At 53.6% G+C, this 21,784-nt stretch overlaps 9 protein-coding genes across 9 annotated transcripts; 5 read left to right on the top strand and 4 right to left on the bottom strand.

The window, feature by feature from the left end:
• Positions 1-462: 462 nt before the first annotated feature.
• On the bottom strand, positions 463-1,508 carry BGZ61DRAFT_570876 (uncharacterized protein; the record flags this gene model as incomplete). The annotated part of the gene is made up of 1 exon (XM_046256055.1): positions 463-1,508. The coding sequence occupies exon 1, from the start codon at positions 1,204-1,206 to the stop codon at positions 463-465; it is 744 nt and encodes a 247-aa protein (XP_046094757.1). The 5' UTR covers positions 1,207-1,508.
• Positions 1,509-6,746: 5,238 nt separating this feature from the next.
• BGZ61DRAFT_308015 (uncharacterized protein) lies at positions 6,747-7,070 on the bottom strand (the record flags this gene model as incomplete). The annotated part of the gene is made up of 1 exon (XM_046238765.1): positions 6,747-7,070. A coding segment is annotated over one exon (324 nt), but the record flags the coding sequence as incomplete, so codon positions are not given.
• Positions 7,071-7,807: 737 nt separating this feature from the next.
• Positions 7,808-9,988, top strand: BGZ61DRAFT_434625 (putative MFS transporter). Its single transcript, XM_046243961.1, has 3 exons — positions 7,808-8,266; positions 8,317-8,444; positions 8,496-9,988. Exons 1-3 carry the CDS (start codon positions 8,136-8,138, stop codon positions 9,785-9,787), a joined length of 1,551 nt encoding a protein of 516 aa, XP_046094755.1. The 5' UTR covers positions 7,808-8,135; the 3' UTR covers positions 9,788-9,988.
• A 1,467-nt stretch (positions 9,989-11,455) lies between these two features.
• Positions 11,456-12,510, top strand: BGZ61DRAFT_466985 (uncharacterized protein). Its single transcript, XM_046247725.1, has one exon. It carries the CDS (start codon positions 11,547-11,549, stop codon positions 12,201-12,203), a length of 657 nt encoding a protein of 218 aa, XP_046094754.1. The 5' UTR covers positions 11,456-11,546; the 3' UTR covers positions 12,204-12,510.
• Positions 12,511-14,795, top strand: BGZ61DRAFT_434622 (uncharacterized protein; the record flags this gene model as incomplete). Its single annotated transcript, XM_046243960.1, has 2 exons — positions 12,511-12,994; positions 13,037-14,795. Exons 1-2 carry the CDS (start codon positions 12,609-12,611, stop codon positions 14,793-14,795), a joined length of 2,145 nt encoding a protein of 714 aa, XP_046094753.1. The 5' UTR covers positions 12,511-12,608.
• Positions 14,796-15,370: 575 nt separating this feature from the next.
• Positions 15,371-17,165, top strand: BGZ61DRAFT_541080 (uncharacterized protein; the record flags this gene model as incomplete). The annotated part of the gene is made up of 2 exons (XM_046254995.1): positions 15,371-15,470; positions 15,544-17,165. 2 exons carry the CDS (start codon positions 15,371-15,373, stop codon positions 17,163-17,165), a joined length of 1,722 nt encoding a protein of 573 aa, XP_046094752.1.
• Positions 17,166-17,326: 161 nt separating this feature from the next.
• On the bottom strand, positions 17,327-18,277 carry BGZ61DRAFT_372722 (uncharacterized protein; the record flags this gene model as incomplete). Its single annotated transcript, XM_046242201.1, has 1 exon — positions 17,327-18,277. One exon carries the CDS (start codon positions 18,275-18,277, stop codon positions 17,327-17,329), a length of 951 nt encoding a protein of 316 aa, XP_046094751.1.
• A 709-nt stretch (positions 18,278-18,986) lies between these two features.
• BGZ61DRAFT_372608 (cyclohexanone monooxygenase) lies at positions 18,987-20,778 on the top strand (the record flags this gene model as incomplete). The annotated part of the gene is made up of 2 exons (XM_046242188.1): positions 18,987-19,150; positions 19,218-20,778. The coding sequence occupies 2 exons, from the start codon at positions 18,987-18,989 to the stop codon at positions 20,776-20,778; spliced, it is 1,725 nt and encodes a 574-aa protein (XP_046094750.1).
• Positions 20,779-21,159: 381 nt separating this feature from the next.
• On the bottom strand, positions 21,160-21,710 carry BGZ61DRAFT_466979 (uncharacterized protein). Its single transcript, XM_046247724.1, has 3 exons — positions 21,546-21,710; positions 21,380-21,490; positions 21,160-21,318 (listed from the first exon to the last, which is right to left on the bottom strand). The coding sequence occupies exons 1-3, from the start codon at positions 21,612-21,614 to the stop codon at positions 21,172-21,174; spliced, it is 327 nt and encodes a 108-aa protein (XP_046094749.1). The 5' UTR covers positions 21,615-21,710; the 3' UTR covers positions 21,160-21,171.
• Positions 21,711-21,784: the final 74 nt, after the last annotated feature.

The raw sequence follows: 21,784 nt of genomic DNA, 5'->3' as shown, positions 1-21,784 counted from the left end.
CTTAACCGGCGAGGGATTTCCCTCATCTACGGTCTCCAAGACCCCCGCTTCCTTCGTCATCAGACCGAACCGGACCCCTCCGTCTGACACTACGCGAGTTGACTCATGAGTCTGAGTTAAACTCATGAGTGAGGTATGGTGAGACCGAAACTCATATGGGTGAGTTAAAAGGGTCGAAACTCATGAGTTAGCTCAAATGCCCAGATATGTCCAGGAAGAGGTTGATCGACCGATTTTCCGTCTGCGCATTCAAGGAATAAAAGACACGTGGAATTCATGTTTGATTAAGCGTGGAAATCAGTTCCGAGCAGGTCAAATCACTGGAGTACGGTGCCAGCTCGCGAACGTGAGGATGTAGGAAATTCTACGAGTATTCTGGTTTATTCGAGCTTGAGACCAGAATTCACTAGAGGATCACCATGAATTGAGCAAGAGAAATAGTATTAACACTATAGACATTTCCTATGATTCGGAAGTCAAGTCGATTATATCGCTATCGACGCTAGAGTCAAGCTCGGATCGTGATACAACCTTCGGATCGGGGGACCTGATATGATTTAAGACCAGATGATCCGTAAAACTGACGGTGCGATGATATTTTCTTTGGCACCAAGGGCAGAGGTAACGGCCTTTTATAAGAAATTTAGATATAAGGGGGTTCTCATCTCGGCTTCCCGTCAATTCTCGCAGGCGTTTCAGAAAGTATGGGGGGACCTCATGCGGCGGCTGGCCAAATCGTGGCTCTCCCGTTTGCATTTGAATGCTGCATGGAAATAGAGGTTTGGTCGGGGGTTTGACGGGAGGTTTGACTAGTGGTTTGACTGGGGATCTAACCAAGAATGGCTCGCGTATTAAGTAGACTGTCGCCGAGTCTGATCTGTAGAGTGTTCCTAAGTGTGATCTCCTAAAAATCTTCGTATTTGCAGGTGGAATATCGGGAGTTGGAACTTGGGAAACCTGAGGCTTTGTCGCTTGGAGCTGGCCGATAGGAGGCGTAGAGGAGTTGGCTTCAGTATTGATGGGAACAAAAGCCCCAGCACTGAGCTGTGTACTCAGAACTTTACTTGGCGTTATCCCGGGGTCTCGAGATTGTGATCCACTTGTCGGGGCTGTGACCGGCGGTTTCGGATTCAAGGCACGGGACGTTCTTTGTGAAACCTCGGAACGAGAGTCATATGTAGTTCGATAGGCGGCGTCCCAACGCATCGTAACCCGTGGCCCGCCCGTTGAATTCGAATCAGTGATCGGAGGTTTTGGTTGTAGTGTGCGTAATATTCCTAATTGTGGAGTTTCGGTGCCTGTCACGGAATCGTTGGGGTTCTGGGGCGACGATATTTGTATGGCATGGCAACTAAATGTTGTGGAGTTGTCAATAGGATATCCACGGCGGCCTCTTGGTGGCTGATTCAAGCCGCTTAGCGCCACAACGCCGCCAAATCACGTCCGTGCCCTCAGCGACTTCGAATATTACCCCCTCTCCACGGTCGCCTGGCCTGACCGGCGTAACGCAATTCCTACGTAATCGAAGGTCTCTATCTTTGCGCAATAACCGGGAACCTGCTTGAAGCTATCAAGCAGGGCCCCCCGATCCCGGATCCGTCAGTTTATGTGATGAGGCACTTGTGCGATGAGTTATATATAGGCAGCCCGGAGGGCCGTGAAGCCCAAGGCGGCCTGCGGATAGAAGAGGTATTATTTACAGCTCACGAGAGGAAGATAGAGATCGTAGATTATAAATTACTTATAAACCCTATAGATACCGCCAACTCCTCTTCACTTCTTTTTCTTCTGTATAGTTAGCCGGGCCTTTCTATTAGCTCGGAGGAACTTGCAGAGCTGGTCAATTGAGTAGCCTATCTGCTGCTGCTGCAGGCTTATGGCATACATCGCAGCCTCCTCGCTTATACGCTGAGCCTGCGCCATACGGCGAATCTCCTTGATGATCTCGAGCCGTAGGGAGTACCACTGCACCTCGCTCTGCCGGCCAGCCCGCCACCGGCTTCCCCAGCGGCTATCGAGAGTAGCAATAGCTTGCTGGCCTCGTAGCCCGACTGTCCACTCTCTCCATAAGTCCCTGACTGTCTTAACCTCCCGGCACATACGATGCTGTGGCGGTCTTTCTAGCCCTGGGGTCACTGAGCGGCTGTTGCTGCTATTGCTTGAGTAAGCTGTTGTGTACTGGCTTTGGGCCTCTTTGGCAGCGGCGGCAGCAGCGGCAGTAAGTGCTGGTGCTGGCGGCAGTACTGGTGCTGGTTGTAGCTGCAGGAGACCAGGGGTGGCGGCTGTCTTGAGCTGGAAGGTGAGGCCAGTTGAGAAGAGCGACTGGAGCTGCGAGGCCTGCTCCCTGACGCCCTGAAGCTCGGCTCGTAGGTCGGCTCTTAGATCCGCCCTAAGGTCGGCCTGTAGGCTGGTGATCCTTGTGTCGTTTACGGTGGGCGATAGGGGGGACTGTTGCAAAACTCCCTTTTGAGTCTAGGCGCCCTGGCCCCTGGTCATCCGAGTACTTCGGGTCGGCATGGAAAATGTACTGCGGACTAGCAGCGAGCCCGCGCGTTGATCTTCTCTGAGAGTCCGCCTCTACGGTGGCACATTAGGCATGGTCTGCCAACGGTCGAAAACCCAAAACCGCAAAGTTTCTAGAAAATTGAATATAGGGCTGCAGCCCCTGTAGTCCGCTATAACCTGCATGTTTTATAGCGGGCTATAGTGGTCATAGCCCTAAATTTTATAGCGGGCTATCGTGACCGCACCCCGCCCACCATAACCCACTATATAATAGCAAGCTCTAGCAGCTGCAGCCCTCACTTTCGCACTGAGCTCAGCCCTCACTTTCGCACTGAGCTCCTCCAGCAGCCGCAGCCCTCTCTCATGCAACGGGCCACGCAACGGGCTACAGCAGCCGCAGCCCTGCCTCTTGCACAGGGCTACATTGGCTGCAGCCTTCTTTAATACAGCGGGCTATAATAGCTACCGCCCTGCATCTAGTAGGAGGCTCGCTGGTGTGGATATAGCTTGCAATAAAGCTAGGAGCTGGAGCCACTGTAGCCTGCTGGAAAAATTGTAGGTTATAGTGAGCTATAGTGGCTAGAGCCCTGTATCTTATAGCGGGCTATAGGGGTTGCAGCCCTATATTCAAAGGGTGATGAAAATTTGCGATTTTGGGGTTTCGACCATTGGCGGACCGTGCCTAATGTACCACCGTACGCCTCCACCTGCAGCAGCAATGTTTTAAAAGAGGCCAGCAGTCTACATACAGCTGGCTGGCACACTGATACGCACAACGCAATACTCCAAGCCCAGTTTTGACAAAGTGATTGATATTTTCTAGGCGGATTCGATTGAGAGACGCTTTTTTTTTCTTTCTTTTTTTTCCATCAACAGTTCTCGTTTACCATGGTCATGAAATCCGGACAGCAGCTGTACCAAGACGAGCAGAGCGAAGGTCGCTCAGCCTCCTACTGGAAGCAGCAACGCTGAGGTACATGGAGCAATGTACTGCGGGGCGGGATGTCCATACCGCTAGCCCATTTCTACACTAGCGTGGTGGATTTTGGAGTTTTGCAACAGTCACCCCTATAGCCTGCCGTAGTTGACACCTTGGGACGCGTTTTTGCACGCGTCATCGCGTGTCAGCCAGCAGCGTCTCCTCGTTTTTCCCCTCCACATACACCGAGATCACCAGCACATCCCTGTCAGGGAGTCGTAGTACCGCCCCCGTTAGGTCTGCTGATGGTATCGGAATCTGTTCAGCCTCTATGTCTCGTCGAATCCATAGCATGCTACGGATCGGCCACTGCGCATCATGCGTCTGCGTTGGTATCATCTTAGTCCAGTTAGTATGGCTATTTGGGGTCGTCACCACCGCACCGTCAATGGTTCGTGCGCATAGTAGTAGTAGATTTATTACGCCCGGGAGAACGGATCTCATAGGGCCATGGAATACGCTATGCTATTTACATTTCTGCCACCTTCAATCCTGACCACAAGTAAAGCCCCACTTTCTCTCCCTGGATCGCTTTCGCTTGGCCTCGCTTGACTCTCTCTGACAGGCCTGCTTGAAGGCCAATTTCTCCAAGTGTTCAGCATCCTATCCTCAGCAGCTGAAGCGTGGTCTGTCAAAATGAGGCTGTATTGTGTTAGTATTGTGCCACTGTTTCCTGGTTCCGGCTGTTAGTATGTCCCATTCTCCTACTTCACTCCCAACCTTCCTGTCTTCATCGCAAATTTGATCGTTGCTCCCACCGCCTGTAGGTTAGGTGACCACTTCGGTCCGTCCGATGCCGACTTTCCTCCCAGAAAGAATGAGAGGTTTCCCATCTCGCTTTGTCCGATTCGCCGCATGCCTTCGCGTTGTGCATCCCACTTGCTGCAGCGAAAGAGAAAATGTTCCATCGTCTCGACTGCCCTTCCACATTCGCACAAGTCTGATTCCACTGCACCGATCCTCGACAGGTAGCTGTTAATCCTCGCCATTCCCGTGCGCAACTGCGAAAGCGTATCTGCTTCGCGTCTCTTCAGTCCGCCGTATAAAACCTTTGTGTGTATGCCTGGTAGCGCTTTGTCAACCCTCTTGGAGAAGCCGCCCACTCTGTCCGGTAGTGTCTGGTGCTGTTGTAGCTGCTTTCTCGCTAGTCTTATCCGCGTCGATCGGGCTTGGTACGGCTGTGTCTCTGGCATGCGCCCCGATTCAGTTGCTCTCTGCGCCTGTCTCTTCGCCTTAGGCCCCAAGGGGAACGCATCATCCCGAGAGGGTACCCAAATCATCTTGACCCTGTTGTTGCCTTTTCTTAGCCGTCGGATGTGGTTGTAGATTTCTCGGATGGCGCACTGTCCCGATTGTTGTCGTGGTCGCGCGATCGCCTTCAGTGCTGACTGGCCGCTTGACAGTATGGTAAGCCTTCGGTCCCGTAATCCGTCAGGCATGCATCGCAATGCCATCGCTATCGCCCCTAGCTCGGCTGTGTAGGGGTTCTGGTCGTCTCGCGAGCCGAGAGTGACCGAGTACCTGGCCATGACCCTATTCTCTTGCCCTACTGCTTTGTGGCTGATGATGCCTCCCATGCCCGTCATTCCTCCTCTGTCGGAAGCGCTGGTCGCGATGGTGATGTCTTCGACACTGTTGGCTGCCGCTATCGCCACCTTCCGATCTGCCTCACACACCAGCGACACGCGGGGGTGCCACGGCGGTGCTGCATAGGCTTCGATTGTTTCCATCCGCCCGATTCCGCTCTCGCCGAGGGCAAGCGCCAGTCTCTTCATCGGCGAGATGTACCTTCGACTCACTGATACTTTGAGTGTCGCTAGCGGGTGTTTCTTTGGCAGCGTGTGCATATTGATGTACAACTTCATTCCAGCCAGAGCATGTCGCTCGTGTACTGTTTGGATGCTGGCTTCCGCTTCAGCTACTGCCCTCGCTACCGTCTGGAAGGCTCCCGTGATGGCCCGCGCTCCTATTTTCTGTGCCCTGTTGAACTCTTTCAATTCCCTTTCGCCGCGCGCATGCGCCCATACGACAGATGCGTAGTCCGTGGCTGGGGCAACGGTTGCGACGAAGAGTTGTCTGGCAGCTTGTGGTGGCAGCATCCTGAGTCTCCTTAGACACATGGCTGCCAAGAGACCTTCGTGCGCATAGTTCAGCAACAGCCAGCACTGCATACTGCTAAAGGTCCTGGTCGTTCATCATGCTTAGTTGGACCACATCTCTCTTTCGTACGTTGAGTTGGAATATTTGCAGCTTAGTGACGGTATGCACCACCTTGTTCACTTCGTGCCCGGCAGTTTCGGCTGAACGCTTCGTGCGGCCCTCCGCAGGTGGCACATGACGGCTCTGCGACCTGGCATTGCCTGTGCTGGTGTCCTTGCTGCGCACACCTTCCGCATACCTGCTCCTTCTTGTACGCGAATGCTTTGTGGCTAATATTCCAGCACTTGTAGAACTGGACTGGTTCTTGGCGCCGCTTAAAGACGCTGGTGCTGGCCGACTCCCCGGCCAGGTGGAAGTATCCCTCCTCGAGGAGTCGCTTCGCGTCGTTTCCTTTCGTCACGTAGATCACCATCGACCCGTACGTCTTGCCGTTCCCCTTGTCGCTGAGCCAGTGGATCTTGGCAATCGTTACTTCGTTCTCCTTGCCTAGTGCCTCTGCGGCTCCCGGTAGTTCGTTACCAGAAGAGTCTAGTACTGCGGTGCGGTTTGCGCCGTCTACTTTGACCGGGTACAGTTGGCCCCTGAACACCCTTGCTCCCTTTACTGCAGTTCTTTGTGCTGTCTCCCTCACGAGCTGCATCTCCGCCTCATCTCTGCAGATCACCTTGATGCGGTCTGTGTTTCTCGCGTCCTTAACTACGGCTGCGCACCTCTAGTCCTGTAGGCCCTCCTTCGTTCGCATTCCCTCCTCAATAGCTTGGCGAACTTCTCCCACTTGTGCTTTGTCATTGTCCTCCTCGCTGACTCGTGATACGTCGATGGTACAGCACAGGGTGTCGGTGAATGAGGACGGTGTTGTTCGCATAGTTGAGAGAGATCGAACATTGCTGGGTTGGCTCATCGGTGGAGTACGGGCTACGTCTGCATACGATGGCTGTGGGCTTGTCTGGACACTGTTGGGCGTGACGCTTTTGGCCATCACGTCCAGCTGCTCTCGTAGCCGTCTTACTTCTTCTACCGTTTGCTGCCGTACCTGTCCAAGCTGCTCGTTCATCTGCTCAGTTATCTGCTTGCGCAGTTGTTTCAGATCTTCCGTTTCCTGTTCTCGCATCTGTCTAAGCTGTTCAGCTGTCTCTTCTCGCATAGCCCTGAGCTGGTCAGCCGTCTGTTCGTGCATGCGTCTAAGCTCTTCTGTCTTCCTCCGGTCTTCGGCTGCCTCGGCCCTGATCGTACGGATTTCCTGCTGGAGTTGTCGGATCATATCCAGCTGGGTGCTCGCCATCTTCGTCGCCGATCGCTGATTCTCCAGCAACGCATCCCAGAGCGTCTGCAGCATCTTCTTTTGTTCGCTCATTATATGGGTCGACGTTTCCTGGAGCATCGTCCGGAGCATCATCTGGATTAGCGGCTCGTTGCCGCTCACCGCGCTCTCCACCGCCTGCGATCCTTCCACCGCATTGCCATGATCGTTGTCACCTGCTGCCATTTGCTCTGCGCCGGCATTCTTTGACGTTCCGGCCTTGCTTGAGGCTGCCTGTACACTTTCCTGGGCTTTTGCGGTCGGTTTCACAGCTCTCGACGAGCGACGCGTCGCGGCCACCGAATCCCCACCCTCGACAAGGATCTCCTCGACGGTCGCGTCCATCTTCGCGATGCAGCGCTCACGGCAGCGCCAGCCCTTCTTTCCCCTGTAAAGAGTGTAAAGAGTGTAAAGAGTGTCTACAACAAGAACACAGACACAATACACACACATGTTCAAGGTCATCAAATGGTCACATAAGCCATCCCACAATATTAATCCACAAGCACTTTGCTGAGTAAGCTGTCAATTCAATCCACAAAGTCAAATATTGACGTCGATAAATTGACTCCTACCCTGCCTAGATGCCCCTACAGAGTACTGGGGTAACTCCTCGGCATTCCCACCAGTGCAGCGTAATAAACATCCCGTGAGACTGAAATGGCAACTGCCGTGTGGCATTGCCAGCCGAGCTGAATAGAATGGGTTTCCCGCTCGACCAGTAGCATGAACACTACGTCCGAGGAGCGGTACCCCGCAAACTCCACCGCATCGGATCCCGGATCCGAGGTCGAATCTGCCGAAGGTTATCGTGCTGTAGACGTCTCGACTGGGTCTTGGAGATGAGCGTAAAGTTAGGGTGTGGGCCGGGAGCCTCTTTCGGCAACTTTGCAGGGGTTTGCTCACTATACCATGGGACTGGTACTGGTACACATCTGGTCCGAGTCCCAGGCATGCAAACCAGCACCCCAGACAATGGGTAATGACACGCTACCCATGGAATACCATGCGGTCACGCAGACCTCGGTCCCATGATCCCCTTCGATCAACCCTTGTTTTCTTGTTGACCCATGCATTTATATTCGCCGCCGCCGCCGATGTTTTTCTCCAATTCACCAGGCCCTCACCTTTCAGCCCTTGTCCGTGGTGACTCAATTGCACTTCGTGCCCATTCAGGACCACCTTCTGGCCATGGATCCAGCTACCCAGGCCTCGGCCGATGACTCCTCCAATCTGAAGGACCTCGGGGTGACCCATGACGAGAACAAAGTCGCTGGAACTACACACCAAGTTGCAGAAAGGGGAAAGCTCGCGACTAATCAGTTTGTGATGATGCCACTATCTTGACGGCTCCAGGCTTATATTAGTACAGGTATGGCGAGTCGCTCATCGTTTTTGACAAGGCGGCTGAATCGAGGCTCCGGCTAAAGATCGATTTTTACATCGTACCGACAGTGTCGTTCCTTTATCTCTTCTGCTTCATTGACCGAGCAAACATCGGTATGGACACCGCTTGACACTATTTGCTGGTCACGGACTTACTCTCAATAGGCAATGCGCGAATTGCAGGAATGGAGAAGGACCTCGTCTTCACCGGATACAACTACAACCAAATCCTCTCCGTCTTCTACGTTTCATACATTATATTCGAAATCCCTTGCACCGTGCTCTGCAAGTATATTGGTCCGGGATGGTTCATTCCCGTGACATCCCTCCTCTTCGGCGTCTGCTCTGTCGGCACGGCGTTTGTGAATACTACCGCCGCTGCTTGTGGTGTGCGATTCTTACTCGGCATTTTTGAGGCGGGCATGTTACCTGGTATAGCGTACTACCTCTCCAGATGGTACCGTCGAAGCGAATTAGCATTCCGACTCTCCCTCTACATCGTCATGGCACCGCTCGCCGGTGCTTTTGGAGGACTTCTCGCGTCCGGCATCCTAAAGCTTTCCAACTTCGGCGGCCTTGAGTCGTGGCGCATGATCTTTGCCATCGAGGGCATCATCACGATTGGCCTCTCCCTCATTTCCTTCTTCACCTTGACCGACAGCCCGGAAACTGCACGATGGCTGTCTCAAGAAGAGAAGGATCTTGCTATTGCCCGCGTTAAATCGGAGCGCATTGGCACGACTGAAGTCCTGGACAAAATCGACACACCGAAACTTCTGAGAGGTATCTTCAGTCCGGTAACACTCGGCACTTCATTCATTTTCCTCTTGGATAATATCACCGTGCAAGGCCTTGCCTTCTTCGCCCCCACCATTGTCAGGACTATATACCCAAACAACTCGACGGTTTCTCAGCAGCTCTATACCGTACCTCCATATGTGGTAGGGGCCTTTATCACCCTTTTGGTACCGTACTTGAGTTGGAAAACGGATCGCCGCACCATCTACTTCATCGTCTCGGCTCCCTTCATGATGATTGGATATATCATGTTTCTAGTGAGCAGCGATCCCCACGTCAGGTACGGCGCCAGTTTTCTCGTCGCGATGGGTGCATTCTCTTTCGGTGCCCTGTGCAACGCACATGTTTCCGCCAACGTCGTTTCGGATACTGCGCGGTCCGCCGCCATTGGCACGAATGTCATGTTTGGAAACATTGGCGGCCTGATCGCCACATGGTCGTTTCTACCATTCGATGGGCCAGACTACCACATTGGTAATGGCCTCAACCTTGCCACATCTTCTGTTGTCTTCTTAAGTTCTATTTGTCTCCTAGCCTGGATGAAGCTTGACAACAGGCGGCGTGACAATAAGAATATTGAGGAAGAACTAGGTGGGTTCACCCAGAGAGCGACTCAGGACCTTGATTGGCGGCATCCTGCTTTCCGGTGGAAGCCATAATTAGTTGGATTGAATTTGAGGGAGGTTACGACCGGTAGGACACTTCATGAAGTCTGGCATGACTTCTTGTCTCTGTGAGCTTAAATAAGGTTATTTTAAGGATGTGGACGTCAATTTGCGATTAGCATCTCTTAAAATCTAGTTGCGGCTTTAGCCTCGGAAATTGGTTTTGCATCTGTATTTACTAACGGGGACTCTTCCTGAGCTGAAGTGTAGGTTCTTTCTTACACCCAAATAGCCTCGGTACCGCGAGTAGAAAATAAGGGGATTAATATATAGGTATAACTCTTACGCAGGCATGGCTTTTATGGCATCTGATTGAATAAGACCCTCGTCGTTGGATGTGTTTTTTGGAGGTGTCAATAGTTTATCAGGGAAAATGTGCTGAACCTGTAGGTGATTACCAGGGAAAAAGTCAGCCTCCAAGACACCGATGAAGAACCATAAGACCAGGATAGTGGTGAAATTCTAGACCCACGCAAACCCGAGTATAAGAACTCCCTACAAGAACATAAGAAGACTCAGCTAGGGCGACGGGCGGACATATCGCTTCATAATCTAGTTGGCCGGGATATCAAAGAGCGTGTAGTCTACGCTATACCGAAGGCAGTGGGGACGATGGAGTAATGTGTCGAATTTATATTGGTTTTCTGGAGCATCGAGTCCCCCATCTCTTAGGAGAGGATATTTCCGTTCCCGATGTTGGGTCGGTCGAGGTAGTTAAGAAGGTGGGCGAAGGCGCACAGAGGCACTAGGCGCTCGTCCACTTTCCGGGTGACGCATCTATTAAATCTGTCGTCACATTTCGCTGTGGATATCTTAGGGCTTAGCATAGTAGCCAGCTCAGGGGACTCGACGTGCTGAACATGTCTATGGTCGTATTTGGCCATTTTTGATAGAAGCTGCAGTACCATAGCGGATATGGTAGCCAGGAGAAGGTTATAAAAAAGAGGCGGAACTCCTGAGTCATGCAGGAAACTATCTGAGGATGAAGCAGATCTGGCTTCCCAAGTGTGATATTTATATACAATTAAAGTCTAGCCTCCGAGTTAGCCAAGGGTTGGATAACCCGCGGTAAGCAGCTGGAGAAGGCACTCTGGGGGGAGTTCTTGGAACGGGACATGTGTGGCAATCCTGGCGCATTCTCAGGCGGAGTCGGGGGTAGAAGGCTTTCCCCGAGCAGCAGCACACCCATGTTAGTATATAGCCGAGCAGAATTGCACTCATGCTCGGTACTCGGAATTCATTTAAGCTGACCGAGGGGCGAAGTGCTTTTGCGTTTTTCTCGTGGATATAATTATCTCCTCAGCTGATGCGTATGTCATGTAGACCATGGGTATCAGAGATGATGTAGAAAGTAAGATGTCTTGTCTATGGATAAGCTGAGCAGATTGCCTCATATGACGGCTAACTGCTCAGTAGATGCCTGGCAAGCCAGGAATCCCTAGGATACGGCTAGCTGCACGCATCATCAGCAGTATCAAACATGAAGGGCTGGATGGATCACGGATTCAAATTGAATTGGTTTAAGCAGAGCTAACATAGTTCTCAAAAGAGCTACTATGTTTAGCTTCATGCGGGGTTATGTGCCTATGGGGGCGGTCAGTTCATCTTAAATCGATCTCGCGACGCGAGATGGAGATCTTGAATTTTTCTTCCACGAGATCCATCAGCACGGCACGACTCTAAAGATACCGTGCATTATAAGTTACGCCCAGTCACAAGGGCTCTCTCCAGGCAACCATTGCATCTTAAGACAATGGCATCCTCGTTTGACTATGGTTTCATGCTGCCTGATGGGAGCAAAATTATCCATGGCGAGGGTGTGTTGGTGAAGGACGCCTATCCTCCAGAGTTGAACATCCCAGGCCAGCTACAGGTTTTCAGCCCGGGCCACAGGACAGATCCCACAACCCCAACGTTCTGCGGGCCACACGGCATCTTCCCCTTCGATGTCAACCTCAGGATGCCTCGCCATGTCCATATGGCTCCAAAAGCATCCGGAGATGGCAACCGATACATTGTGGAGAAACTCGTGGTCTTAAATGGCGTCGCTCTCGCCGAGCTCAGCGGCGAGATCTACGTGATTCCGCCCAACACCATGGTTCTCATCGGCGCTGGTGTGCCTCACACTTGGACAGCCTGCCCCCCCGGGCTAGACCTCCAGGAGCTCGGGGTGTCCAAGGACGAAAGAATTGTGTCTGAGGGCAAGTTCACCGCGGTCTACGAGTACGAGGAGCCCACGACCTTCTACCCAACGGCGCAGACGGAGGTGTTGAAGGACGAGAGTGCCTATGTGAGATGCGACGATCTTCAAGCAATCAAGATCCCGGCATTCACGCTTGAGCAGCTGAAGAAGGATGCGTGGTTTGTGTGGGGGAGGGGAGCGCGGAAACTGATGACCGTCGGGACATGAAGAATTAGACGGGAGCCCTCTAATTGGGTACGACTAGCGGCGGGGAAGGATCCCGCTCATTATGCCACCACACGAGGCCGCAATCCAACACTTCATACGGAATGCATCCAACTCGATGTGCCATTAGAAATCAGCGACACGGATGATGATGAATGTGTTCCCAGGACCTTGGAAGTGCGGGGTAAATTAGCTAGCTAGCTACCTTGGCTACAGTACTGCAAAACCCCCTTATAAATAAAGGCAGCGCAGTATCCGATACTGCAAACAGGACACTTCCCTCCCTGTGCTCCTTTGCCATTCACCCATTCACCCCCCTATCCATCCTTCTCTCCTCTGCCAACCGTCTTTTTTTGTCATCGTCCAGGATTTCTCTCGGGAGCCTGTCTGTCTGCTCTCTGTCCAGAAATGCCTGAGCAAGGCCGAATCAACCCCGTCCGTCTGCGCGCATCCCGAGCCTGCCAGGCATGTAGTTCGCGAAAGGTGCGGTGCGACGCGACCGAGGTTGGACTCCCATGCAGCCGCTGCCGCGTCAACAAGTCCCCCAACTGCTTTCTGGTAGCATCGCGACGGGGCACGTACCCCAGAAAACAGCATAAGGAACAGACCCGGCACCAGAGCGCTGCGTCCTCGAGCCTCGTCGGGAGTGCGACGAGCGGGGGCGCGACGAGCGGGGGCGCGGCGAGCGGGAGCGCGGCGTTGACTCAGGACCCGTCGGCTGCGGGGAGGCCGGCCCAGCCGCATTCCGCGACGTATTCGCCATCTCCTTCGTCTCCTTCGTTGGAGTCGGAGTCGTCCCAGGCAGCCGACGGCTTGATAGCCGAGATTGATGACAGCCGCAGCGGCAGCCAGCAGCGCGATTCGCTAGCCTCCATGTTTGAGAGGTTTCTAGAGCAGCAGGGCCAGAACGTCGAGGACCCCACCAACACATGCGGCATCATCTTCATGAGCGACGCCTCCCCTCTGACCTTTGCTCTTGAGGAGGCCCGGGACAGAAACAACAAGCCGGTCCTGCACGATGCGGATTTGCACTTTTCCAGCGCTGACCGTGTGGGCACGGTCGACTGCGCCGACCACCCGGCATACCTGTCGCCGCACGATGTGGGCTATCTCAGGGTCAAGGGAGCCTTTGAGCGGCCCACCGAAGATGCCCTAGCCGCAATGGTGGCGGCCTTCGTCGAGAGATTTTATCCGCTGTACGCCGTCGTTGACCTGGGCCCGTTTAAGTACTCCCTCAGCGCAGGGACTCTGCCCTGGATACTGCTCCACGCCGTCTGCTTCATCGGGTCCACCTTTTGCGACCTGAGTGTCATCCATGGTGCCGGCTTCAAAGGCCGCTGGCACGCGAGGCGCCACTTTTACGACAAGGCAAAGCTATTGTTTGACATCGGCTACGAGACAAACAAGATCGTGCTGCTCCAGTGCGTCATCATGCTCTCGTTCTGGGGCCCGCAGATGAAGAGCTACTGGAACCCTTGTTCCTGGGTCGGCTTTGGTGTCACCATTGCAGAGTCTCTCGGGATCCACAGGATGAGCACGTCCACCCACGTCGATAGAGGGCGGAGGAGCCTGCTCAAGCGATTGTTCTGGGTCCTCGCCGTCCGGGACGCCTATTGTGCCACCCTGCTGGGCCGTCCGTGCCGGCTCAACATGGCCCAGTGCGATACGGAACCGCTGGGGCTCGACGACTTTGACAAGGGCAGGCAGTGCAGCAACAGTCAAGACCAAGACCGCAACAAGTGCCAGTTACACGCCCACTATCTGATTCAGGTCTCAAAGCTCTCCTTGATTCTCCGGAGTATCGTCGAGACCCGGTTTGGCCCGGGGAAGAATGCCTCTATGAGGGCCCATCTCCACCGCCAGCTGGATGCGTGGCAGGCCGAGTTGCCGCCGTGCGTGAACTGGACGCAGCAGCAGCAGCAGGCGCAGGCGCAGACGACCAACCTCTTTGCTTTGAGCCTGAAAATCATCTTTCACCTCCAACTCATCCTCACACACCTCGAGAACCCGGACGAGGCAGCTAGCTCCTCCTCACTCCTGCCTGGTGTCGTAACCTCATCTTGCCAAATTACCGAGTCAGCCGCGCACATTATCTCTTCGACGGCCTTCACAATCATTGCCAATTCAATGCTCGGCGTTATGCCGCATGAAGTCTTGTCCGGCTTCTTCGTCGCCGGCATTGTCTTCTACCGTGGCATCAAGCACCCACATGGGGTTCTCTCTCACCTGCCACGATCCGCCTTGGATAACTGTCAAATGGTCATCAGCGAAGCACGCGGGAGATGGGATCCAGCGAACTGGGTTCTGAGGATCTTTGACTTCTTGCTGTCTAGCAACAGCGGCAGTTCCGACACAGCGGGACAGGCCAGCCAAGACAAGCTAGCCACAAGCGGTGGCAACTACTTCAACCCTGGTGCGGTATCCTTCTTTAACGATACTCGCGTTTTGGATATGCTGCCTGATGATGACATGCTGCACTCTATTGACTTTGGCTCACCGATCAACCTGGGGGTGGGTTCACTAGCTAATGAGCTCTTCCCCTTGTCCAGCTACCTACCATTGCCGTCGGAGAATCCGTCATTTGAGGCAACGTAAGCAGTTCGACATTTCCCAATCTTGCTATCCGAGGTTATATGCCTGGCAACAGCGTTCTCGAGAGGTCATCAACTGCCTCTCTGAAGTTTGAGTAAGTTACTGTACTTGTATCAAAATAAATGGCCTCACGGGTTCACAGGCTCACGGCTCGCGCGCCCGCTTTCAACCCGTGAGGGGCATCGGCAAGCGGGCATTGTGGAGATAGACTGGCACCGCTCTTGAGTGCGGGGAACCATTTCCGGCCTCTAGTTCAGTTAAGCTTAGTTGGTTGCCACTCTCGGCTATTCCGATGGGGCCGACGGGGTGTCGGTTAACTCGCTGGCCTCTTAGTAATAGCCGTCTGTATGAGACACACCCAACGAGACGTCCGATGCCGTTACCTCGGATTGGTACTAGCTAACATTGTTAGATACTCCTTGTACTTGAATCATATCCATCCTCTGAGCATTGTTCTCTGTTGCGTCGTTTCACTCCTGGCTTAATCATATCCTCCGGGGCAAGCAGACATCACAAACCCACTCACCTCAACCTCGACTCCGTCCCGGAACCTCGGACGGTTCGCCTTACAACCTGCAATGGTCGTCAAAAGTCGCTATCCCGATCTGGACCTCCCGGTCGTCGACATCTTCTCCTTCTTGTTCAAGCGTAAAGATCGCAAGTTTCCGGATAGCCACCGTATGTCCCTCACACTCAAAAGGCCTTTGGTCTGGCTTGGCTTGGCCTGACACTGACCGATGTGGCGCGACAGCGATTTTCCGCGATGGCCATACCAATAAGACGTACAGCTTCGGCCATGTCAAACAGCTTGCGGAAGAATTCGGCAAAGGTCTGAGGTCTCGATATGACTGGAAGAAGGGTGACGTGCTGGCAATATCTTCGCTGAGCGATATTGACATCCCCCCCGTGATTCTCGGGACCCTATGGGCTGGAGGAACCGTGTCAACTTCGAATCCAGACTACACGGTGAGGGAACTCTCTCACCAGCTTCTGGATAGCGGCGCGAAGTGCGTCGTCGCGCAATATTCTAACATCGAGGTGGTCAAGGAGGCGTGCAGCGCAGCAGGCATTGCAGAAGACCACATCCTCCTTCTGGGCGCCGAGAAAGACCCAACCGGGCGATTGAGCCACTGGACGGGAGTCCGAAATCTGAGTGTTGTCACGAGGTATGCGGCGCGCAAGATTGACCCCGAGGACGACGCCGCCTTCTTGGCCTATTCGTCGGGGACCACCGGGAAGCCTAAGGCTGTCAGGCTCACCCACTACAACATCACCTCCAACGTCCTTCAGCTACAGGTAGCCGAAGGGTTCAATCTCACCTGGGACGGCAGCCGGACCGCTCGAGACATTCCCTTGCCAGAACCGGGCGCCGGGGGCGACAAGATCCTAGCATGCCTCCCGTTCTTCCACATTTACGGGTTAACTGTTCTCGTCCACAGTCCCCTATACTCGGGCGTGACAACTGTCGTGATGCAGCGCTTTGACTTAGACAGATGGTGCCAGATGGTGCAGGAGCAACGAATCACGTACTCTTACATCGTGCCTCCCATCGTCCTGCACTTGGCCAAGCACCCTGCCGTCTCATCCTACGATCTCTCCAGCCTACGTATGACGCATTCAGGTGCCGCGCCTCTGACACGCGAGCTCATCGATCAAGTATACAAGAGGCTGAAAATCCGCATCAAGCAAGGCTACGGACTCTCGGAGACTAGCCCGTGCTTGTACCAGGGCTCCTGGGGTGAGTGGGATGTTGACATTGGAAGCTGCGGTGCCCTGCTGCCGAATCTAGAAGCCAAGATCTGCGAGCCTTATGACCCTTCCGGCGGAAACGCCGGGGCAGCCTCGGCCAGAGAGCTTCTGGTTGGCGAGGTGGGAGAGCTGCACGTCAGAGGCCCGAATGTGTTCGGAGGCTACAGTAACAATGCCAAAGAAACGGCCGAGTGTCTGAGCCCGGACGGGTGGTTCCGCACAGGAGACATAGGATACATCAACGCCAGGGGTAACCTATACATCACGGACCGCGTGAAGGAGTTAATCAAGTATAAAGGCTTCCAGGTCGCACCTGCGGAGCTGGAAGGCTACCTTCACGAGTTCCCGGGTGTTGCTGACTGTGCCGTGGTGGGTGTGTACAACAAGGAGCTAGCTACCGAGGTTCCGCGAGCATACGTCGTGACCGAGGACGCTTGCAAACCACTCGATGCCGACCAGCTGCAGAAGTGGTTCAGTAGCCGCGTGGCACACTACAAGAGGCTAAGGGGCGGGGTTAAACTGGTCCAGCGGATTCCGAAGAATGCAAGCGGAAAGATACTCAGGAGGGTTCTAAAGGAGACGGCGCGTGAGGAGTTTGAGACAAAGAGATCATCGAAGTTGTAGACCTCAGTTATTCATGCAATGCTGTCAATCATAGCCTTACTGATACGTCTTCATGCAGCTAACCTGGACACTGTTAAGGGTATAGCGCAAAATTACATCGTCTGTCTCTGGGTATCAGCGCTCCGTCTCCTGTCTACGTTACGTCTCAGGTGGTATCACTGCTATATATATTTGTCTTCGGTAGAGTAGATTCTTCGACCTATCTCGCTCTCCAGCCCCGAGTTCATCACGTCTTGGGAGTTATGCTCGACCGCGGACTTCCCTATCCCATCCCGGCTTTGGATCGCGCACCAGCTATCAAGACTGGTATTGCATTCTAACAACTCGCCCCAGTAGTCAAAACCACCATTTTCTAAACTCGATCCGTCCGTCAGAAACAGCCGATAGTCGGGCATGTCTTCGGTTGACGGCATCGCGCTGCCTCGGCCCGTAGTAATCAGGTCTGTCAGCGCAGGAAGGTGATATTCCGTTGTAGGGAACTGAGACCACTGTGCTTCGGCGTGAGGGTCCATGTCCACCGGCATAGGGCATGGCAAACCCGATATTCTTGGCGTTGAGTAAGACGGTGTTGCGGGCCCTATGCTGACGGTGTCTCTGTCATCAACGGAAGTGGTAAATGATGGAACGATGTCCTCTAGAGTTGCTGGCGGCAGAGGCCACCATTCAGTCAAGTCGGGTACTGTGTGGCGGTTGGATGGTGCTGGCTGGAGCGAAGCCGATGCTCCTTCAATGTTGCTCTGTCCCCCATGCTGCCTCTGCCACCGAGGGTTGGTAGCGGAGAGATCGTTGATGTCTTCACGGTTATCCAAGTCATTCGTATCTTTTTTCCGTGTACAGCTCTCATGACCCGGACGAGATTGCGAGCTCTGTGGGCGCGCGCGTGCATAACCGCCAGCAGATGCCTTGTCCCTCTGCTCCTCCCAGTCTTTCCAGTCATCACAGAAGACTGCAGTGAAACCCGTGATTCTTTCCCCGCTATGGGCAAACCTCCGCCGCCTTGATCGAGAATTTTTGGGGTTAAATGGCCAGTCCCAATCATCAGAAAACTCTGCCGTGCAGCGAATGTCCCTTAGATCTAGATTCATCTGGCGTTGTGGCAATGGATAGATCATGCGTATAACAAGGCTGGTGGGCTTGTCGCTGATGCGGATGGAACAACTTTGAGATGTCTTATCCAGCGGAAATAGAAGAAATCGAGAGCGTAGGCTTTTGGTCGCGCTTGGGCCAGAATCAAAACGAACCAGTAATGCAAAGTGTGCCAGAGCTAGGGCAAGAGTCAGAGCCAGTGTGGGAGCACTTGTTGCCCAGGCGATGATATCTCGACAATGCTACGCCGCATTCACCTTGTTCGGAAGCTTTCTCCCCTTCATCTTATTTTCGTTTGGAGCGGGCGCATCTCAAAGCTTCTTTCCTTCCAACACCCGAGACGGAAAGAAGACCGCCACGGCTATATTGCCCCTTAAGCAGCTTAGCGCCGGCTATATGGTGGCTTCAGTTACGGTAAGTTGTCAGGTACTCTCGGGCCGATCAGCGCCAGCGAGGGAGAGGCAAGCTCCGCGGGGCAGTTCCCGCACCCTCATCGGTCAATATCCCCTACCTGTGATCCGATGCTAAACCAGCACACTGCGGGGCCCCGCAGCATAAATCTGGGGTAATTACTTAGTAAAGAGCTGTTCGACCTGATGCTTCCAAATCTATCTCACCTCGACTCATCTCGTCTTGTCTCATCCCACCGTGACGCTGCGCTCTTCCCTCCGCCTTTTCTCCCTCGTATCTTTGGCTTTCCAAGTTATCTCACCATCTACGCACACAGACGTCGAGATGGAGCCTCAGTATCTTGATGCCCTGGTTGTTGGTGCCGGGTTTGGTGGCATCTATCAGCTTAAGAAGCTGCTTGATCGGAATCTGCATGTTAAGGCTATCGATATGGCAGGCGATGTCGGAGGCACTTGGTACTGGAATCGCTACCCGGGGGCGTTGTCCGAGTAAGCAATCCTCTTGGGCGAGAACCATTGCATTGCCAAGCGAAAAAGTCTTTACTTATTCAAGCAGCACCCAGTCATTCCTCTACCGATACTCGTGGGACTTGGAGGATCTCAGGTCGTACCCGTGGAAAACCCACTACCTTGAAGGCCCCGAAATCCTGGCATATCTCAAGCATATGGTCGAAAAGTACGACCTTCGGAAACACTTTCAGTTCAATACCGAGCTCCTATCCGCAAAATGGAGAGAGGAGGAACGGAGATGGGTTGTTACTTTATCAACGGACGAGGTGCTCAAAGTCAAGTACCTCATCACGGGACTTGGTCTTCTCTCAAAGACCAACTGGCCTAAGATCCCCAACATGCAAAGCTTCCAGGGCGAGCTCTACCACACAGCTAGGTGGCCGGATGGCGTAGACCTCAAGGGAAAGCGAGTCGGGATCATTGGGAACGGCTCCACTGGAGTGCAGCTCATCACGGCTATCGCAAAAGCCGACGAGGTCAAACAGCTGCTCTCGTTCCAACGCAACCCCCAGTACAGCGTCCCTGCTGGAAATGGACCAGTCTCGGCCGAGAGCCGCAAGCGTCTTAACGACTCGTATGAGGAAGTCTGGGACCAGGCCAAAAAAAGCTTGTTTGCGTACGGCTTCCAAGAGAGCACTCGGCCCACCTTCAGCGTCACCCCAGCGCAGCGCGAGCAGATCTACGAAGACGCTTGGCAGAAGGGCAACGGCTTCCGCTTCATGTTCTGGACCTTTGACGATATCACTGTCAACGAGGAGGCAAATAAGGCTGCCGCTGAATTCATCAAAAAAAAGATCCGCCAGACAGTCAAGGACCCAGAGAAAGCTCGCAAGCTTTGCCCTAGAGAATTCTACGCCCGGAGGCCACTGTGTGACACTGGGTACTACGAGCAGTTCAACCGCGACAACGTTGATGTCGTTGATATCAAGACGAACCCCATTACCGAATTCACACCAAACGGCATCAAGACTGCCGAAGGCAAGATCTACGAGCTCGATGTCGTCATCTGCGCCACCGGATTCGACGCTGTCGACGGTAGCTACACGCGCATCGCGATCCAGGGACGGAGCGGCGAGTCGCTGAAAGCCCACTGGGCAAAGAACGGGCCGACATCATACCTGGGAATCTGCGTACCAAACTTTCCCAACCTCTTCATGATCTGCGGCCCAAACGGTCCATTCTCAAACCTTCCGCCGGCAATCGAGACACACGTTGAGATCATCTCTGATCTGATTGCCATAGCAGAGACGGATCCGGCACGTCTGGTCAGGGCGGTCAATACCTCCTGCGAAGCCATCAGCATCAACGGCGGCGGACACAGGAACGGCCACGCAAGCGGTCGACCAACTAGCCATGGCATAATCGAAGCCGAAGCTGAGGCGGAGGAGGATTGGACGGGTTTGTGCGACCAATTGAGCTCCAAGAGCTTGTTCCGCAAGATCGAAACCTCATGGATCTTCGGTGCCAACGTGCCAGGCAAGAAGGCGGTTCCGATGTTCTGGTTTGGTGGCTTAGGCCCGTACAGGAGGGCAGTGCAAGAGATATACGACGATGATCTGAGGGGTTTCAGGAAGTTTGATGCACAGCCCGAGCGCGCCGTTTTGTGACACATGAGGGTGCTATGATGAGTTGTCGGTTACTGTTGTTTCCAGGTAGTTTCTTTATGCGCTGATCCCGAGGTAAATTCTCGAAATAACCATTTTCGGCACCTTTGCTTGCGTGGCGCGATTACTCACCGGGTCGACCGTGGAGTGAAGACCATGTCTGGTTCATTCCTACATTGGTAGATTTACGGGGGCAAAGAGTCATCGTTGAGACGTTTGTGACATGAGTCTGATAGGCACACGAGATAGACAATTTGTATGGCGCTGGGTCAAAATACCACTCTTGCGTAGACGCTGTCTTGTGCTTCTGGCTAGACCACACTAACAACAATGCAATACAATATACAGTCGCGTTTCTGAAAACCATACAAAAAGGTTTTTTTGATCTAAAGCAGCTCATGCGTCAATGTCAAGCACCTGCAGCCCTTCCAAGACAGGCCCCAGGCCTCCACCCAAAGCCAGATGAGCAGGGTCTGACTTTGCATAGTAGTCGCGATCTTCGGCGGTTTCGAACATAGTGACGATCATATGGGTGAAGCCGTTCTGTGGATTTTCAGTGTGTCAGCCCAATCCAGGAAAAATCGCATTGGTCTGCTACACGTACTTGCAATCCCTCAATGGAATTGTCCACTCCAGCGGTGATGGACTTGATGTATGGCTCTTGGGTGTTGGGAAGGACACATTTATCCTTGAGCGACTTCAGATCAGCAATCACCTGGTTAGTGTCAGTGATGGTGTCTCTTGTCACGATGATAGAGAGGAAGACAGACATGGTGGATCTTGTCCTTGTCGACATCTGGCTTGAACCGAAGCTGTACAACGTGGATGATTCCTCCCATTATGAACAAGGCGCAGACAGTATGAAGCTACTTCAGAGAGTTGCCCTGGTAGGTACGTACTATCACAGCGGAAGGAGTGGTGTCAGCCGGCTCGACGCCTCCCATCAAACTCTTATAACAGCATCCCCAGCGCTCGGATCTTCCGGTCAGCTGCATTAGTCAATGGCGGC

This window comes from Ilyonectria robusta (genome assembly GCF_021365365.1).
Source record: "Ilyonectria robusta strain PMI_751 chromosome Unknown BGZ61scaffold_53, whole genome shotgun sequence".
NCBI classification, from domain to species: Eukaryota; Fungi; Ascomycota; class Sordariomycetes; order Hypocreales; family Nectriaceae; genus Ilyonectria; species Ilyonectria robusta.
The sequence above is the reverse complement of the archived record's forward strand: the minus strand, read 5'-3'. Positions and strand labels throughout refer to the sequence as shown.